Source organism: Myripristis murdjan, chromosome 10, assembly GCF_902150065.1.
Source record: "Myripristis murdjan chromosome 10, fMyrMur1.1, whole genome shotgun sequence".
Classification (NCBI taxonomy): Eukaryota; Metazoa; Chordata; class Actinopteri; order Holocentriformes; family Holocentridae; genus Myripristis; species Myripristis murdjan.
Window position 1 is genome coordinate 16128445 of NC_043989.1, and position 16916 is coordinate 16145360.

Below are 16916 nucleotides of genomic sequence, written 5' to 3' on the forward strand. Positions count from 1 at the left end.
GACTTGACATGAATGCTTGCCCTGGATCGTGGCACAGTTACATCACATCACCCCTGTCAAAAATATTAATTCCTCATTTTCCAATGAACTTACCATAAGGGAAAAATATTTTAAAATGTTATTATTTCATTACATGTGCTGGACCTAACTTTGCAAGAAGTAATTCAAGTTTTCACTGCTTCCGTATTGAGAGTGTAGGAACACATTTTAGAAACCCTGTAATGACGGTCACGGCAGCTCTTGTTAGAAGCTGCATATTCCACAAAAAGTTTAAATGTTCCACTAAAGTGAAATATTACTTTAATAAGTTTGAGACGTACGTGTGGATGGATGTTTTTGATTTGTGCAGTAGCTCAGGTCCTCATCCGTGATATATTACTATGAAGTCATCTTTTTCATTCAACTCAATATCAAAGTATTTTTTTTTCTGGGCGCAATCAAGTCACATTTGCAGGCACTTCCAAATCCAGAACTTTGTTTGCAACCCAAACGCATCCCAAGTGCGGCTGTTCTGCTGAATGCAGTATAATATTTACTGAGACCTGAAGTGATATTTAAAATGGTCCAAATTATTCTACAGAAAAATAATCCACAATAACTGGTGTTTAGAGGTTGTTGCATATAGAAAATAAATGACATTTCAAGCCTCCAATTTATAAGCAGCTCTGAATGTTTGCTCACTAAAAATTAAGGAGGCTGAGAACAGCGAGTTGCAAATTGCTGACATGTTTTCACACGCAGGGAGTAAAAAGTAAAGTATACGGTCAAATTAACCTCAATAAACATCAGACTGGATATGTCTTCCTCATTTATTATAATGAGAACCGCAAATTCTGTAAATATACAGCATCCAGTCTCACACAAAGGGTCCCAGTGCTCTTTCCATGTGTGTGTTTGGATTAGTGTGTGCACATTTGAACACATTAATTAATGGCTGAGGTACATTTTGTTTGTTTCACAATATAATGCCTTTCTATATGTACACAAAAGTGCGTATGTCTGCATGATTGCATGTGTGCACAAATGCGTGTGCGTGTGTCTGTGTATGTGTGTAAGAGTGTGTTTAGAGTCCGCTTCTTTCTATCTTCAAGGTAGAACTTCAACAGGATTAACCTATTACATGATCCAAAGCAGACAACCGCTGCTCCGTATCTCTGACCTTGGCTCTCTCTGTGAACTGTGAGGCTGTGAGATCAGCGAAACGCTTGCTGCCCTGCGCACGAATTGCTTACTGTCCTTCCATTCAGGTTGTGCCCTTGAGTAAACAGTCTAAGATCCACATAACGTATAAAAAAATCCCATTAAAACTGAGGCCACAAAATAAATAAAAAATAGTAAAACTAACATTCACCTCCCAACACACATACATCTCTCTCCTCTTTTCTCGCTTACTCTTTTCACTCTGACCATACTAATGAAAACAGATGAAAACGCCACAGCCCAATAAAGCAAATATTACCACTAATACACACTAACACAGACAAACATTCTGAGACACAAGTAAATAAGGTTGAGTTTTCAATAGTGGAGGGAGAGGCGGAAAAAAATAGAAAATAACACCCTCTGGGAAATTTTCTCTGATCAAGTACAAAGAGATTAACCAGTTGGATGTGTGCAAATGAACAGGAGATCATAATGAAAGAAGCTAATACATGTAAATGAGGCATGTGAAGAAAAACAATGGCCTTGCTGTGTATCAAACATGATTATGGCTAAAACAGCAAACCCAATCATTTTGTTAAATATTGCAATCACGATTAATTATGATTGTTCTAATGATGGAATGAAAACAATGATTTTACTGCTCTTTCTGCACATTTAGGGTGTGTTCACATGCAGCGGGGGTATTCCTCAGCTGCAAATATATGTTTTTACATGAAGTCACATTGGCAGCAGCCACTAATTGCCGTGAAAATGGTCATCACTCAAAAGATGCTCAACATATCTTTCTGCTAGCATTTTTTTTCTCCAGCTTAAATATTTATCAGAAAAAACAGTGTATGACACCATTATCTATTTTATAAGCCAACCAATCATGATGAGAAGAAAAGGCTGCTACAAGCTACTTATGGTTTCCCCTAGCAACAACCACAAACATAGTTGGGAGCAGCGACACTAACTCTCTCTGAATGGCTTCATTTTCTAACTAGGGCAAGTTGTCTCCTCTTCAGCATTGCTAAATGTTGCTAAAGAAATAGTGAACTAACTAATAGGACTGTAAACAACTGACCATTATTAAGTCCCAGAAATGCTCTTGCCGAAGTTTTGTTTCTCACAGAAAAAAAAGATGCCCTAAATGAACATCCTGTCCACTTTTAGCAGCAGACATTGAAAATAAAATGCAATCTTTCAATACTGCTGATAAGCCAGTACTCCATGATTATTTGGAAACTGACATATACACTTATATTATTAATAATGCACAACCTAAAGCTAATTTCAGACAGAGCAGTCTTATAATTGTCTCTTGGATAATGTCCCTGGCTGTTAGGTGGAGGCCATTTAGATGATATTACTGTGCTGTATAAAGCAACCTCACTCATCGAGATAATCACCTGATGGAAAATGCAATAAGGCACACGCAGACAAACACTGTGAAATGCGCAACAGCACATCAGACACAATCACATACAAGGAAACATTTGCGCTTAATGGTAATCTAAGAGACGCTACAGTACAGTCAGACATAACTTACTGATGACATAGTCTCCAAATGGATCCTCATCCTCCTCATCATCGAGGTAAACTGGAGGAGGTGGGATGGAGGGGTGCGGGGGGGAAGGTGGGAAGAAAAAGCGGGAGAAAAGACACAAAAAAAAAATATAATGACAAATCAAAAAGGAAATCATGAGTTGAAGAAGAGAGACAAAGAAACAAAGCATAAGAGACAAGATATAAAAAAGAAAACTGCAACAGAAACTGAAAAAAAAAAACTACTTAATGAAGAAAAAAAATTACAGTGTATATGAGATAAGCTGGAAACAAAAGAATGATGTGAATCTGGCCTCGACCCCCCTCCACCCGCCTCCCCCACCCACCCACACACACACACACACACGCACGCACACACACGCACACGCACGCACACACACTTTTCTCATTCATAGTCTCCATCTGATACCTCCAGTCTTCATTAAGAAGTAAAGCTCTGGCCATTAAACTACAAATGTAGTTTCAGTGCCATGCAGGGGAAAATATGAACACTCATAATTGGCCAGAGAATTCTCAATTTGCCCTCACTGCTCTCTCTTTCTCTCTCTCTCTCACGCACACACACATGCACACAAACACACATACACATACACACACACACACAGGTAGACACTGTCTGGCTGATCTGGAGGTGGCATGAGAGATCATTATAGCTCACTAAATTCCATATTAGGGCAGCAATATAGTCGTCAGCAAGTTACTAGAGCAGTGCCAGTGATTTTTCACCCCTCCTGTGACTCTGGTACCTGATAATAATACTCGTAATATGGGCGGGGCCTCCCTGCAGGCACACGCAGCCTATATCACTGAGAGGGGCTACAGGGTTACTGGTAATTTGTGTACAAGAGCTCGTATTATATATATAAAAAAAGAAATCATCGTCAGCTCTTTGCTCTAATCCTTCAGAAATCCCTCCCTCCTCTTTTTTCATTTCCCTTCATCTCTATTCATCTCTCATCTCTTCCTCTTCTCCTTCTCTCTCCATCACTCCAGGTTCCCTCCCTCTAATGTGAGTCAGCATCCATCTCCTGTGATCAATATCCAAGAGCTTTTATTAAACACTACTCTTATGTATCTGTGTGTGCGTGTGCATGCGTGTATGTGTGTGTGTGTGTGTGTGTGTGTGTGTGTGTGTATGTGTGTGTGTGCATGCATTTGTGTGTGTTTTTGTGTGTGTGCATTATCTCCCTTTTGCTTCAATATCAGCTCCGGTACAACAATGTCTTTATTGAGTCGCAGAAATAAAACAAGGGTAATGATTGTTTATTTTCTTATTCATCATTGTGTTTATGTGTGTGTGTGTGTGTGTGTGTGTGTGTGTGTGTGTGTGTGTGTGTGTGTGTGCTGTCGGGTACAGTGAATAGCCCAATCTTTATTGATCCTGACTGCAGGGCGTTTTTCAACTCCTAAGCTTGGCCCGCTGACAGACAAGTATAGAGACATACCATGTGTGTGTGTGTGTGTGCGTGCATGTGTGCGCGTGTGTCCATCACTACTTTTCTTCATTGCAGCCCTCTGTAGCCCTAACTGCATGGACAAAAAAGTCCTTGAACCAGTGGGCAGAATACAGAGGAGAACACACACTTACACTCACACATACGCACATGCGCGCACACACACACACACACACACACACACAGACATACACACACGCACAGGGTGGTGTGTATTTGTGAAAGCGGCCTGTCAGTGCTGCTCTCACACACCATTCATCACAAGCTACTAATTCTGTTAGACCATTGTCGAGCCTTTCGCACCCCGCGTTGCTCTCTGAAAACTCAATCAGAGGCTAATGCCCCCAACCCTCCCGACATACTCACACACACACACACGCACACGCACACACACACACACACACACTATACACACTCTCAGGGGATGGCATTGGTCTTGGGGGACCCTACCAGTCCAGCTCTATAAGTGCTGTTTGTATTTGATAGACAGGAACTGCATGGAACAAGTCACTGGTGTAGGGAATGGTTGTGTGTGATAGATTTCTAGGTTGGGAGAAAACTCAATAAACAAGAAAAAAAATGGTCTTACAATCAGTGTGTGAGGTGTAATTACAATCTGTGTTAAAGTATAGACCACTTTTCATCACTCTTCATTCAATCAAAATGATAATAATTAAACATTATCTTAATGTACCTTGATTACAAGACAACGCTATCAGCCCTCCACTTCTAAATATTCCCCAAAAACGACAACATATCGGGTGACTTAAACATGGTTTATTTGCTTTGATTTGTGGTGGGATTCATGCGGTACACAAAAGAGAATGAAGAGCATGGTTGAAGTGAAGCACATGCACTCTGCCACCTGTGCTAGGAGACTTGATTAGTTAATCAGGACTCACTCTGTCCATCTTTGAGCTTTCGCAAAACATAATTACAGCTTTTCAGACAAAAAAAAAAAAAAATTTAAAAAAAAAGCTTTTGACTGCAGATGTTTAGCGGGCCAGTTTGAAAGTTTTTCTGCACTGTCAAAAAAAAAAAAAAAAATTAACCCGCAGAATGAAAAAAAGCGTGAACTGCTGTATGACACAAATAGAGCTACATTAGTGCAGACAGAGAAGCAGAGCTATAATGAGACAGAAGAGATGTTATTGAGGGGAACCAGGCGGTTGAGAAAGCCCAGACAGGGGCGGGGTTAGGCATAAAGGCCAGACTAAATTTAGCGCTACCTTTTCATTCTCTAATTAAGAGATTAATACATCCTGTCACATACGTCACAATACTACCCTATGATTTATTATCCATCCTACCGGATAGAGGGATTGAGCCAGGGATAGGAGGAGGAGAGAGGGAGAAGGAGATTGTTGGAAAGCAGCTAATCAGCATGCATGTGTGATTGGGCTGAAGCTCGGCTGAGTGGGCAGTGTGTGTTGATAAAGTCTAGCCTATAAGTAAACCTAGATGGAGGACAGTGGTTGTTGAATTTCGTTCTACCTGCTTCATCAAGAAACATTGCTATTTAATGAGAAGAACACACACCGACCTATGACCACACACACACACACACACACACACAAGCATGTGGAGTGCACTGGACCATGGGTAGTGGCAGTAAAAACCTCGGCTTCATGTTTAAATCAATGTCAAGGCCTGCTCTTATTTCATCTAATGCATGTTTTAATCATTCTTCCTCCTGATCAATGCGGTTTGGATTCGGGCACCAGGCACTGCTGGGGGAATTTACAAGCGCTCCTGTTCTCCTGCCTGTGTTTCCAGACGGGCATTTTATGAGGCGGTGCACAGTGTGACAGTAAATCTCTTCCTCTGCTTTGGCCAAATGAAAGCTCCCAACGCTGCTCGCTATGCCCATATTTGTTTGTCTCATTGTGTTGCTTGTGCAAACTAAACTTGTATTGGCTTTGCCAAGTCAATGTTCTAGTCTCTTTATTTTAATAGTGTCTGGAAGGAGCAATAAAAGCAAAGTGTTTTTATCCGATACTCCACTGTAAAACTGGATCTAGGGAAACTTTGAAATCCCTGAGTTGCATTTAGAAAAACTAATTTAACAGGTTTTAAATACTTGTTGCTAATTGGTATTTAGGAGTGGAGCAAATGGAATCAATCAATTAACTTAAGAAACTTCTTTTAACAGGTTTGAGACTCGTTGGGAAAAAATTCATTTGAGAATAAGGTTCTTGGAAGCACACACACACACACACACACACACACACACACACTCATAGCGCATGTACAAGAACACATGTGCACTACAGTCCATTGCCGCTGTGGAAGGACATATCTGCTGTGTATTTGTTGAGCTGGAAAAGGGGATTGTGAGCAAAACAAATGCAGTTTCTTGGTGTGTTGTTCAAAGCTGCTTATACGCTTTGAAAGGCCAGTGTGTGTGCGTGTGTGTGCGTGTGTGTGAGTGTGTGTGCATATATATATGTGCGTATGTGCATAGAAGTGTGAGGGTGTGTGTCACAGAAAAATGGATGTCACTAATCCAGCAGACAAATGCTGCTACGTATTCCTCACAGCGAGGGACAAAGACAGGCATGTATTTACCACCATGCATTGCTCATTCTGTTTCGCTCTCTCTCTCTCTCTCTGTGTCTCGCTCTGTCTTTCTCTCTCTCTCTCTCTCCTGCTCTCTCACTCTCATGCCTTGCTCATGCCTGCACAGGCACACACATGCACACAGACTCACATATACATACAAATATTTTGCCCAACAGCACATAAGCCCATGTCTGGAAAATCCACACAGGACTGCTGGTTAGAAAAACACAAAGCCAAATTCTGACCCCACCCCCCGACTTGCAGCCGTCTGAGTTTCAGTGGTTTAGGTTAAGAATATATGTGGTGCTAATTGTGTTGAGACTAGCAAAGGCACTAGGCACCTTGACTCAAGATTGTATCTATCCAAAGGATCACACTCTTTAATTTGTTATCGACTCAGGTTTTGTTTTGTTTGCTTCTGGAGTTTTCAACCCTCCAGAATCAAACATTTAAAAATAGTACATGTTGTTAGGGAACCTGCCACATGGGAAGGAAGTATAAAAAAAAAAAATCTAATTTGTGGCTTAATTTGAAGTTTCTTGAGCTCGTTAATTATTCAGAATGATAGCTCCACTGGTTGTCTGATGTCTCCGTGATTCTGAGATGACAAAGCACGGGGCGATAAAAATGGGTTTCGAGAGATACAGTAAAATTTACAGTGTGAGCATATCTGTCAATTAGTCTGCAGCCAGTCACCCTGCTGACACACACACACACGCACACACAAACATACACACACAATAACCCTTTCCCCGAGGTTTCTGACCATCTCTGTCAGCCACTTCTGTTTCTATTTTGGTAGCATCTCTGAAACCCAGATAGCACGCGCGCACACACCCACCCCCCGCACACACACCTGCACACGCGCTTGCCCTGGAGGGGAACCTCAGACCCCTAAACTGACACCTGTCATTCACGCCGGCAAGCCGCGCTGACAGCAGCATAACGAGAGATGGTGAGATGCACAGCAGGAAGGATGAGGGGCGACAGAACACAGAACAGCCTTAAAAGATCAAGAAGAAAGGCGGGAGAGGAGAGAGAGATGAGGAGGAGAAGCAGGTGGAGGTGAGACTTCTGAAGCTTGTTAGAGGCGCAGCGAGATGAGAGCGGTGCAGCACGCTGTTTGGTGTTTTAGCACATCACCATCTTTTTGATTTGTTAGCATGTGTTTATGATGTTGTTTCTCTGCCTGCCTCTGTCAATCTCTATTATTAGACCCTCAGATCCTCCTCCTGCTGTTTTGACACTCCTGTCGCTCCTGCTTCACACGTCTACGCACACATGCAGGCAATGGGCTCATGCGAGTACGCACATTCACACTCAGACTGACAGACAAGCACATAGAAAGACACAAAGACAGAGAAACTCAAATCCACACACACACACACACACACACACACACACACACACACACACAAGGTGGGTCATTAAGTCTGATTGGAGTGTAATCGTTCCGCTGTATGCTCCGAGACGTGACATACCAATCAGATGTTCTGCTCGGGGCAGATTTGGGTGCGAAGGTTGAGCTTTTTCCATTCATAACTAAGTAAGTAATGAATTGACTTGATCAGACGCACGCACACACCTGCTCCTTTTATCAGTCTGCCACACTGCCTCTGATTTCTTCCTGCTGGCAGAGACAGAGATGAGGAACCCTGATCTAAATCGTCAGTCTGTAAAACCATGAGATAGGCTTGAGGGTGTGAGCCGGTGGTCCCCTCGAACGTCAAACTGCAGAAGACAAATCTCTCAAGCCTGGGATTCGATTTAATTGACTTTGATTAGACGCATGTTCTGCCTAATCATCTGTATGGATTCTCGTGGCAGACAAGTAGAAGTTATGCCTCTGTAACAATATCCATGAAAAAGATTGCTGACAAACTTTCTGAGGGGGAAAAAAAGACGGAAAAAAAGACTTTTGATCTGCGCGACAATCAACACTCTATGACATCATACTGCTGGCAAATGATTATCACCATATAGCAAAGGATTAAGAATCTTATTTTACAAGGTCTGGAAATGCCGCTGATAGAACACTCGATGCCATTCTCCTGGCCCTGAGACAGAGAGAGCGAGCGCGGCGTCTGCGGCTGATATCTGCGGCTGGAAGATTAGCTTGGTAATTAACCACAAAGCAATTATCGGGTGGTGGGATGAGAGGCGCATCTCAGGGAAGGTGTTTCTTGACGTGTTTAATAGGTGTTGAGTAGTTTGATCAGACGACAGAAGTTGTCTTTGATTTGAAGGCCCACAGCCCGACAGAGGCTGATCCAGGGCTGATACACGCGGCTGCCGAGAATTCAATTAATTAGACTGTTACTTTTCCTTCCATCCACTTTTCATTAACCTCCGCTGACACCTCGGCAAAGCTCGCACGCAGGTTTACGACTGCGTCAGGATTAACAAGGAAATAGGAAGTTAGCAATAAACAAAGTTGCCAGAAGAAGGAGGTTCCCTCTGGGACACCTCACACTCTCGCAGGGAGATTTACAGAAATAGAAAGACTGCACTTGAAAAGTAAAGATTAGCATCTCTCTGACTGTATCTCGGTGTTGGATCACAAAAGCAAAAATGCTCCAGTCTCAAAGCTGTCTGCAAAATATCCAAAAGATTTTCTTTGAAGACTGACAGACCAGTGGTGAGATCTCAGCAGATAAGTGGTATAAAGAGGGTAGAGTTAGAAGGCTTTGGCTAAGTGCTATTGATGAAAATAAGGATGGCTCTCTGGGGGGTCCAACCACTGTTCTTCAGATCAGAAACGGACTCAATCAATAACTCCAACTCACCCGCAATTCATATAATGGCTGTCTGTTTGAGTAATGGTGTAAAGATTTTAAGGATATCGATGAGCCGTACTTGTGTAAAATATATATTCTCACACACTTCATCCCTTAAAACAATGACTATGATATCATATCACTCCAACGCATCCTCCCAAATGCCGTCTCACTCCCTCAGTCAGTCTCACGCATTCTCTTGCCCTTTCATTTTCAATTCAACAGGCCTCGAAGGCATATAACACACACACACACACACACACACACACACACACACACACACACCATCTTGACCACCCTCGCTTCCCCTCTTCCTTTCCCCATTGTCCTACCTGACTCATCGTCTGATTTGTTGTCGTTGTCTGAGTCGGTGAGGGTGAGAGCCGAGTTCTCCCTACTGGACACTCCGGAGCTGCGCCGGGACTTCACCCCACCTCTTCCAGCCCACAGCTGGATGGCTCGCTCCGGGGAAAGTGGCCCCTCGGGGTCTGAGTCGGCATCAGAGCCAGCACTGAGGGAGTAACCCCTCTGGAGCAGGCCCAAGTCGGGACAGTAGGGAACCGCAGCGGGGTGGGGAGGAGGAGTTGGCTCACACACACCCAGCTCAGCCAGGGTGAAGTTGCCCGCTGTGAAGGAGAGAGAACGTTAGCGTGTTGCACAGGTGGAGTGTAGGAGTGCATGGACATGAATGCAAGTGGAAGCACAGACAGCGTACAGACGCTCGCACAGACAAATGCTCACAAAGGCAAACAAATGCAGTTAAGTACACACACTCGCACAAATCTATTCAAGCAAACAAACCCACAATCACACGCCGAGAAACACACTAATTATGAAACTACGGAGGCGGAGGATGAAAATTGGGCTTTGGTGTATATGGAGGGGGGGGAAGGAGGGGTGACACAGCATGAGTCAGGCACAAACTACAAACTAGCTGCTGGAAAGAATATGTATTGAAGGCTGGCTTAGCAGGCGTGCATCCATCCCTTCGCCGTCTCCGCATTGGCATTCATGAGGTGTTGACGTGAGATCAAAGAGCTGTTCTCTTGAGGCCTCTCAGACTGTGGTGGAGCTCCTTTACTGCCTTTGGGGTCTGATCATCTCTCCACCTAGTTACCATCACACACTGGACCCCAGGCTCGCTGAATGTACCGCAGTCTGCTGCAGTACCGGCCTCGCTGCGAAGGCCCCCCCAAGACAAACCGACTCGTCACGTCCAAAATAAATATATAAAATTATCCAAATTAAAGCACATCAAAGGAGATCAATAAACACTGCTGCAGCCCAATTAAATCCAAGCTGAGGAAAAAGCAATTAAGGAAAAAGGCATGCTCAACCAATTTATTCTCTATACTAATTAAAAGAGTATTGTGGATGCAATCGCTCACCATCAGCTGTTGGGGTAAAAGGGATTGGGGGAAAAAACAGTTGTGATTCACTTCATTAGCAGTTTGTGAGCGAGGGAAAAGGAAGAGGAAAGAAGAGAGAAGTTGGCATTGTGTGTCAGCATATGAATCAATGCGCTGGGAATCACACAGCTGTGTGCCTGGGTTAACTGTGACTCATCAGGCGTACGGACGCAATCAGAGAGAGGAATTAAACAGATGAAAATCGTCTGCTGGATCTTCATAGCTCCTCTTCACAGCCGTGCCGCAACTCGAGAGTTCTGCTGAAAGTGCTCTACGGCAAAACGAGAGGGGTGGGGACTAAAAGGAAACATAGCTGGGGAGTGGTAAAAGGCTCTACACTTCTACTCAGACAAACAGATGGAGTGGACTAGAGAGCAGGGGCGATCAAATAACAGCACAGGTGGATTAATAGGCTCGCTAAATATACGACTAGCTACAATGACACACAAGCTCTGCAATATGTTTGGGAATATTACCATTCTTTGTCTTCTTTCCTTCTTTGTCCTGTCCTCCAACTTATAATAAAGAACGACAAAAGGAACCATATTTACTATACATGACACTAAAGACCTTCCCAATCTGTTGGTAGTTTACACTACATTACAATGTGCACAGCACGGGATCTAACTCTAGCAGCCATACCTGAGATGAAATATCGTAGGAAGACGGGGGAGAACTCCAGGAGGCCTGAGAGAGCAGAACACATGGCTTTCTTTAACATCAGTCAGCAAATCACACCAGAACTGCTCAGCCAAACAGTGCCTGCTCTACATTTATAGTTTTGACGATAGGCTTTATGCAAGTCATGTCATCTACCAGCGATGACAGTAATTGGGCCACAGAATGCATACAGTCTAAACAAGCACAGCACAAGCACGCGGCAACATTCATAACAGTGTTGAGTGTCAAGTGTAAGTGTGTGTGCACACCTATGCGCACAAATACACGCATCTGCAGTCACATCCTACTGGCCTCCGCTCTATACAATTAACATCCCTTAACATAACCAGTGATTACATATCCAGCATCCAATCACCCCCTATCACCATCAGCAGCAGAAACAGCCCGGTGTCGTGGCAATCTACATGTATTCAAAGAAAGATGAATTGGTTTGAGGGTTTGAAGCAGGCATGGAAATCTATCTCAGTTATTCCACAAATAGAAAACCAATGGCATGTTAGGTGTATAAAATTATGACAGATGTGGGGGCAAATGTGGCCCCGCATTCAAATCAGATCAATGCCTTTCTCTGTGTGCCGCATGTCGTGGCTTGCACTTGCACACCTAAAGTATATATTAACATGTGACACCGTATGTATAGATGAGATGAGTGCTGTGTAAAAACCTCCGGTAGCTGCCTCATGTGATGTTGACATGACGATGTTGTCAGTTGGTGTGCTTATTTGTGTGTTTTTATTGTGAGTGTGTAAGGAAAGAGAAAGTATGTGTGCGTGTGTGTGTGTGTGTGTGTGTGTGTGTGTGTGTGTGTGTGTGTGTGTGTGTGTGTGGGAGGGGGGGTAGATGGATAAAGAAGGAAAGAAACGTGGAGACGCAGCGATACGGAGAAAGACAGAGATAAAGGCATGGACTGAATCTCACTTGCTTGACCTACGAGAGATACAAGGACAGAAAAAACTCTCTATGTACTCTATTTAGTGAGAAAATTCTTTTAGTGTGTGCGTGTGTGTGTGTGTGTATCTGTGTATGTATGTATATAAATATATGTATATGTATATGCATGTATGGATGTATAGATAGATAGATAGATAGATAGATAGATAGATAGACAGATAGATAGATAGACATATACATATACAGATATATATTTAAGTGGTATGTTTGATGGTGGTTTGTTTCAGAATTTTGAGTTTTTACTCTTCAAAACTTCAAAATTGAGGTTTACTATTGTGTTATAGATGGGCCTCAACTACCACGGAAATGTTTGATCAAAATCTAAATAAAACTGAAGTACAATGCATATATATCTGAGTGAGACGATCACTGAAATTCTTCTTCATACAAAGATGATGCAGTCAAAGCATGAGACGAAGGAACAAAGAAACAACAGTTCCCACACACTGAATCTTAGATATTTGCATTGCCTGACAGAAATGCATCATTCGGTTGAAAAGTTGCCCAAGTGATGCCTCGGTTATTGTTTTCTTGTTTTCCTTTGTTCAGTATTGACTTTACTTATAGGCTACACCTGAGATAAAGCACTGTCGGGGGTGAGCATGCATCACATTTTCCGTCTCACATAAACGGGTGACATGGGGGGGAAAGAAAACATCTTGTTGGAACTGAATTGCAACTATACTGTTATTGGGAATGCCATTTTTCACTGATTCATTAAACTAAATGTACCTCCCTTGATAAAATACAGTAAAACCCATTATGCATGTGTGTGGGTGCAAGTGTGTGCCATGTGCTTGTGAGTACACTGCATTGTGGGATAGAGGGGTCTATCATTAAAAAATCATTTGTGCTTGTTAGCAGACTGACAGGCAAAGTACAGGCAGCGGGATTCTGCATTATGCTGGTTGACTTTCAGTCACCCCACCATGTAATTCCCTGAAGGATGTAAAGCAGGCAGGACCCATGGGTTTCCATTCCTGCAATTATGATTCTTTTTTTTCCCCCAAGTGAAGTACTTTACAGTTTGGGCCATCCTCGGAGCTGCCACTTTTTGCTTTAGAGGAAGGGGGAAGGGGGGCACCGGCTCAAAAAAAGCTCTGATTTGCCCCAAAGTGGTAACTTGTGAACTCGTTTGCCCCTGCGTGGAGGAAGCATTTAAATCAGGAGGCACAGGCAACTGTGCACGGTAGGTCACACTATAATCCCATGAAATTGCTGAAATTAGTGCTAATAACAGTAAAAGCCTTCTTTTCTTTGTCACAACTGGGAAAATCTTAGAATTTATGGCTAATAGCAGCAAGAACGAGCAATATCTTAATATTTTCCATTTTCATTTGTGTCCAATTCAAAATTCATCTGCACTGCACTTTAGTATCCAGAAGACGATAAAGTTCTCTTTTGTGTTTTCTTTTCTGACTTATGAAACAATAAATTATACATAGACATTTCACCCTAATAAGAAATAGCTTTAGTGAAGAAAAGTTTCAACAATAGCAGGGGGGGAAAGGAGAGAGGAGAAATGACAAAGAGGTACCAAGAGACGATAAAGTAGTTAAGACCCAGGCCTCTGGAGTCACGTATTCCTGCTCAGCTGGGATCAAATCCCACAAGAACTCGATCTCCTGTGTCTCTCGTAATCTGTCTCCTGTCAACCCACCCTCTGTCTCAATTAAAGAGAAAAACAAACACTGAGCCGGGGAGGACTGCTCACTCTTAAAAAATAAATGACAGTAAAGGAGAGCGGTGTGATAAAATCAAAGAAAGGAAGAGGGATGTTAGTGCTTCCCATGTTGATGTAGTGAAAAGTCAGGAGCTGCACCTGAGAGATATACCAGCATGATACACGGTATGAAGATATCTAAGCTCAGTGTGTGTGTGTGTGTGTGTGTGTGTGTGTGTGTTGTGGCCTGAACCAGGATAAACTGACACCTACTGTGAAAAGGTAAAGGTCTGTCCAATGAGGTGATAGAATGAGAATGGAGTTTGTAGCTTGCTGTGCAATTACTATAATTACACATACTGTTATTACTCTCTCTCTCTCTCTCTCTCTCACACACACACACACACACACACACACACACACACACACACACACACACACACATAAATGGGTGGAGCAGTGAAGAATACGAATAAACATCTCTACAAATCAGGGTTTCCATGGTGATGAGGTGAAGAAGTGTATAAAACGGTGAATCTTACACACACATACGCATACACACACACACACACACACACACACACACACACACACAGAGAGATACCAGGAGTGAGTATGCTAATGAACAAAAGCTTGACAGTAGTCGATAATGAGATCGCCATCTCTGGTCCGACCGTCTCTCATGCTCCCAGTCGCAGTCCTACCGAGATAAACAAGGAATGACAGGATTCCTCTTTTGTTTTATTTATGTATTTTTTTGTTATTATTTATACATTTTGATTTTAATTTATTTAGTTTTTTTAGAGGAAATCTCCATGCTATACCAGAGGAAGATAAAATCAAAAGATTTGTCCTTATGTGGACAGCAACATCCTACACACAGCGCTCACCATGGTTCGGGTCAAATTCATTTTGTTTGTTTGTTTTGTTTTATTATTTTATAATTTTATCTTTAAACAAATTTGAAAATAGCTGTTTTTAAAAATTACAGTAAAAATAAACACAAATTTTTGCTTTATTTTCAGTATTTTGACTGCGACCTGTCCCTCTGTGTTGTCAACCTGTAACACCTTATATCGATTTAAATCATGGCTGAAGAGGTTACTCGTCCTGCCCCATTTGGTTTAACAAATGTCACTTATCACACTCATGGCCATCTAATAAAATGCCTTATCTCTTAAAAAGGCAGTTCTTTTATTATTCTTTTATTATTTATTTGGCACGATTATAAACAATATAATTTGTAGTAGCTGACACTGTCAAGCTTGCTACAAAAGTTTTATCTTGACATCTATAAAACTAAATATGCCCTTACAACAATAAGTAAGCCACATACCATATCACTTGTAACCCCAGCATATTCATGTTTTCTTAACTGGCACATTCACTGGATTGAAGGTACAGATTTATTTAAAGTTCTTGAAACAGAGCAATCCATTTACACGATCCACTTTGAGAGAGGAAAACTGGAATATTCATTATTATCTAATTTTGTGGATGCAAATACAATTTACGTTTTTCTGCATTTCTCTGTTTCAATCTGTCGTTAAATCTTCCTTTCAGCCTTGTTCATTTCTCGAGCGCTCCCAGCCACTCACGGCGAGTGACTGGCAGAGGCCAAGATATGCTATGACATTACCTTCCCTGTGTGTGAGTGACATGTCGTGACAGGATGACAGTGAACACTGGCACTTAACCTCTTGGGCTCTTGGTGTTGATTATCAAAAATCCAGTTAACACACACACCCACACACACCCACACACACACTCATACACACACATACGCATGTTTCCTCACTTCAGAGGACATCACATTGATTTACATTCATTTCCTGGAGTCTTATCTTAACCTTAACCCTAACCACTACCTGCCAAACATTAACCTTAACCCTAACCTTGACCTAACCCTTACCTTTAAATCAAGTCTTCACCCTAAAATTAATGGTTTTTGCTAAGGGGACTTGCTTTTTGTCCTCATTAGGAAGGCGAGTCCCCACAACATGACTTTGTAAACAGATTACGTCCCCACAACATTAGTAATACCTGATACACACACACACACACACACACACACACACTACCATGTCCCATAGCATGTGGCATGTCATTAACGCCACCATTAGCAGTGCAGTAACGAGCTAACAGATATGCCCAAATAGGAGCGTCATGGTCAAACACTTCCCACACCCCCATATGACATTCTCTCTTTTGGTTCCCACCAGAGCCGCAAGGGTCCTTGCACTCCTAATGAGGGGACCAAAATAGGTGTGACAAATGTCATCTATCCCTGGGTTAGCTCTAACTCCTGCCCAGAGGACAACAGTCTGGGTCAGACAGGACATGACAGGACGTGACACAACAGCATACACTCGAGAGGAGCCTTGTCACAGGGAGGTGTATTGCTAATCACAGAAACACCTTCCATTTGCGAATATGAGGCCGAGGCTGACTCGACTGTGAGAAATACCTCAGTCTGCTTATGACATTGGCATATTCCACATGAAACTACTGAGATATCAATATTCAAGTTGAAGGCATTAGCTGAATGCTGGAAATAGAACACAGCTTTTACACTACATGGAGTCTCTCAAGCTAGCCTCTCTCCTCCGCAATCGTCGAATCTGCTCCAGAGACAGCCTGCCCTGCAGCCTGTTAAAATTTGAGTAACTTACAAGACAAAACCAGAAACTGTCACAACACAGTGACC

At 42.5% G+C, this 16916-nt stretch overlaps 1 protein-coding gene across 1 annotated transcript in view; it reads right to left on the reverse strand.

Moving 5' to 3' along the window:
- The window catches only part of tenm2a (teneurin transmembrane protein 2a), a 167369-nt gene that overhangs the window by 134824 nt on the left and 15629 nt on the right, over positions 1 to 16916 (reverse strand). Inside the window, exon 3 of the mRNA XM_030062014.1 lies at positions 9838 to 10131. Coding sequence (XP_029917874.1) covers positions 9838 to 10131 — 294 coding nt within the window. The remainder of the gene's footprint in view (positions 1 to 9837; positions 10132 to 16916) is intronic.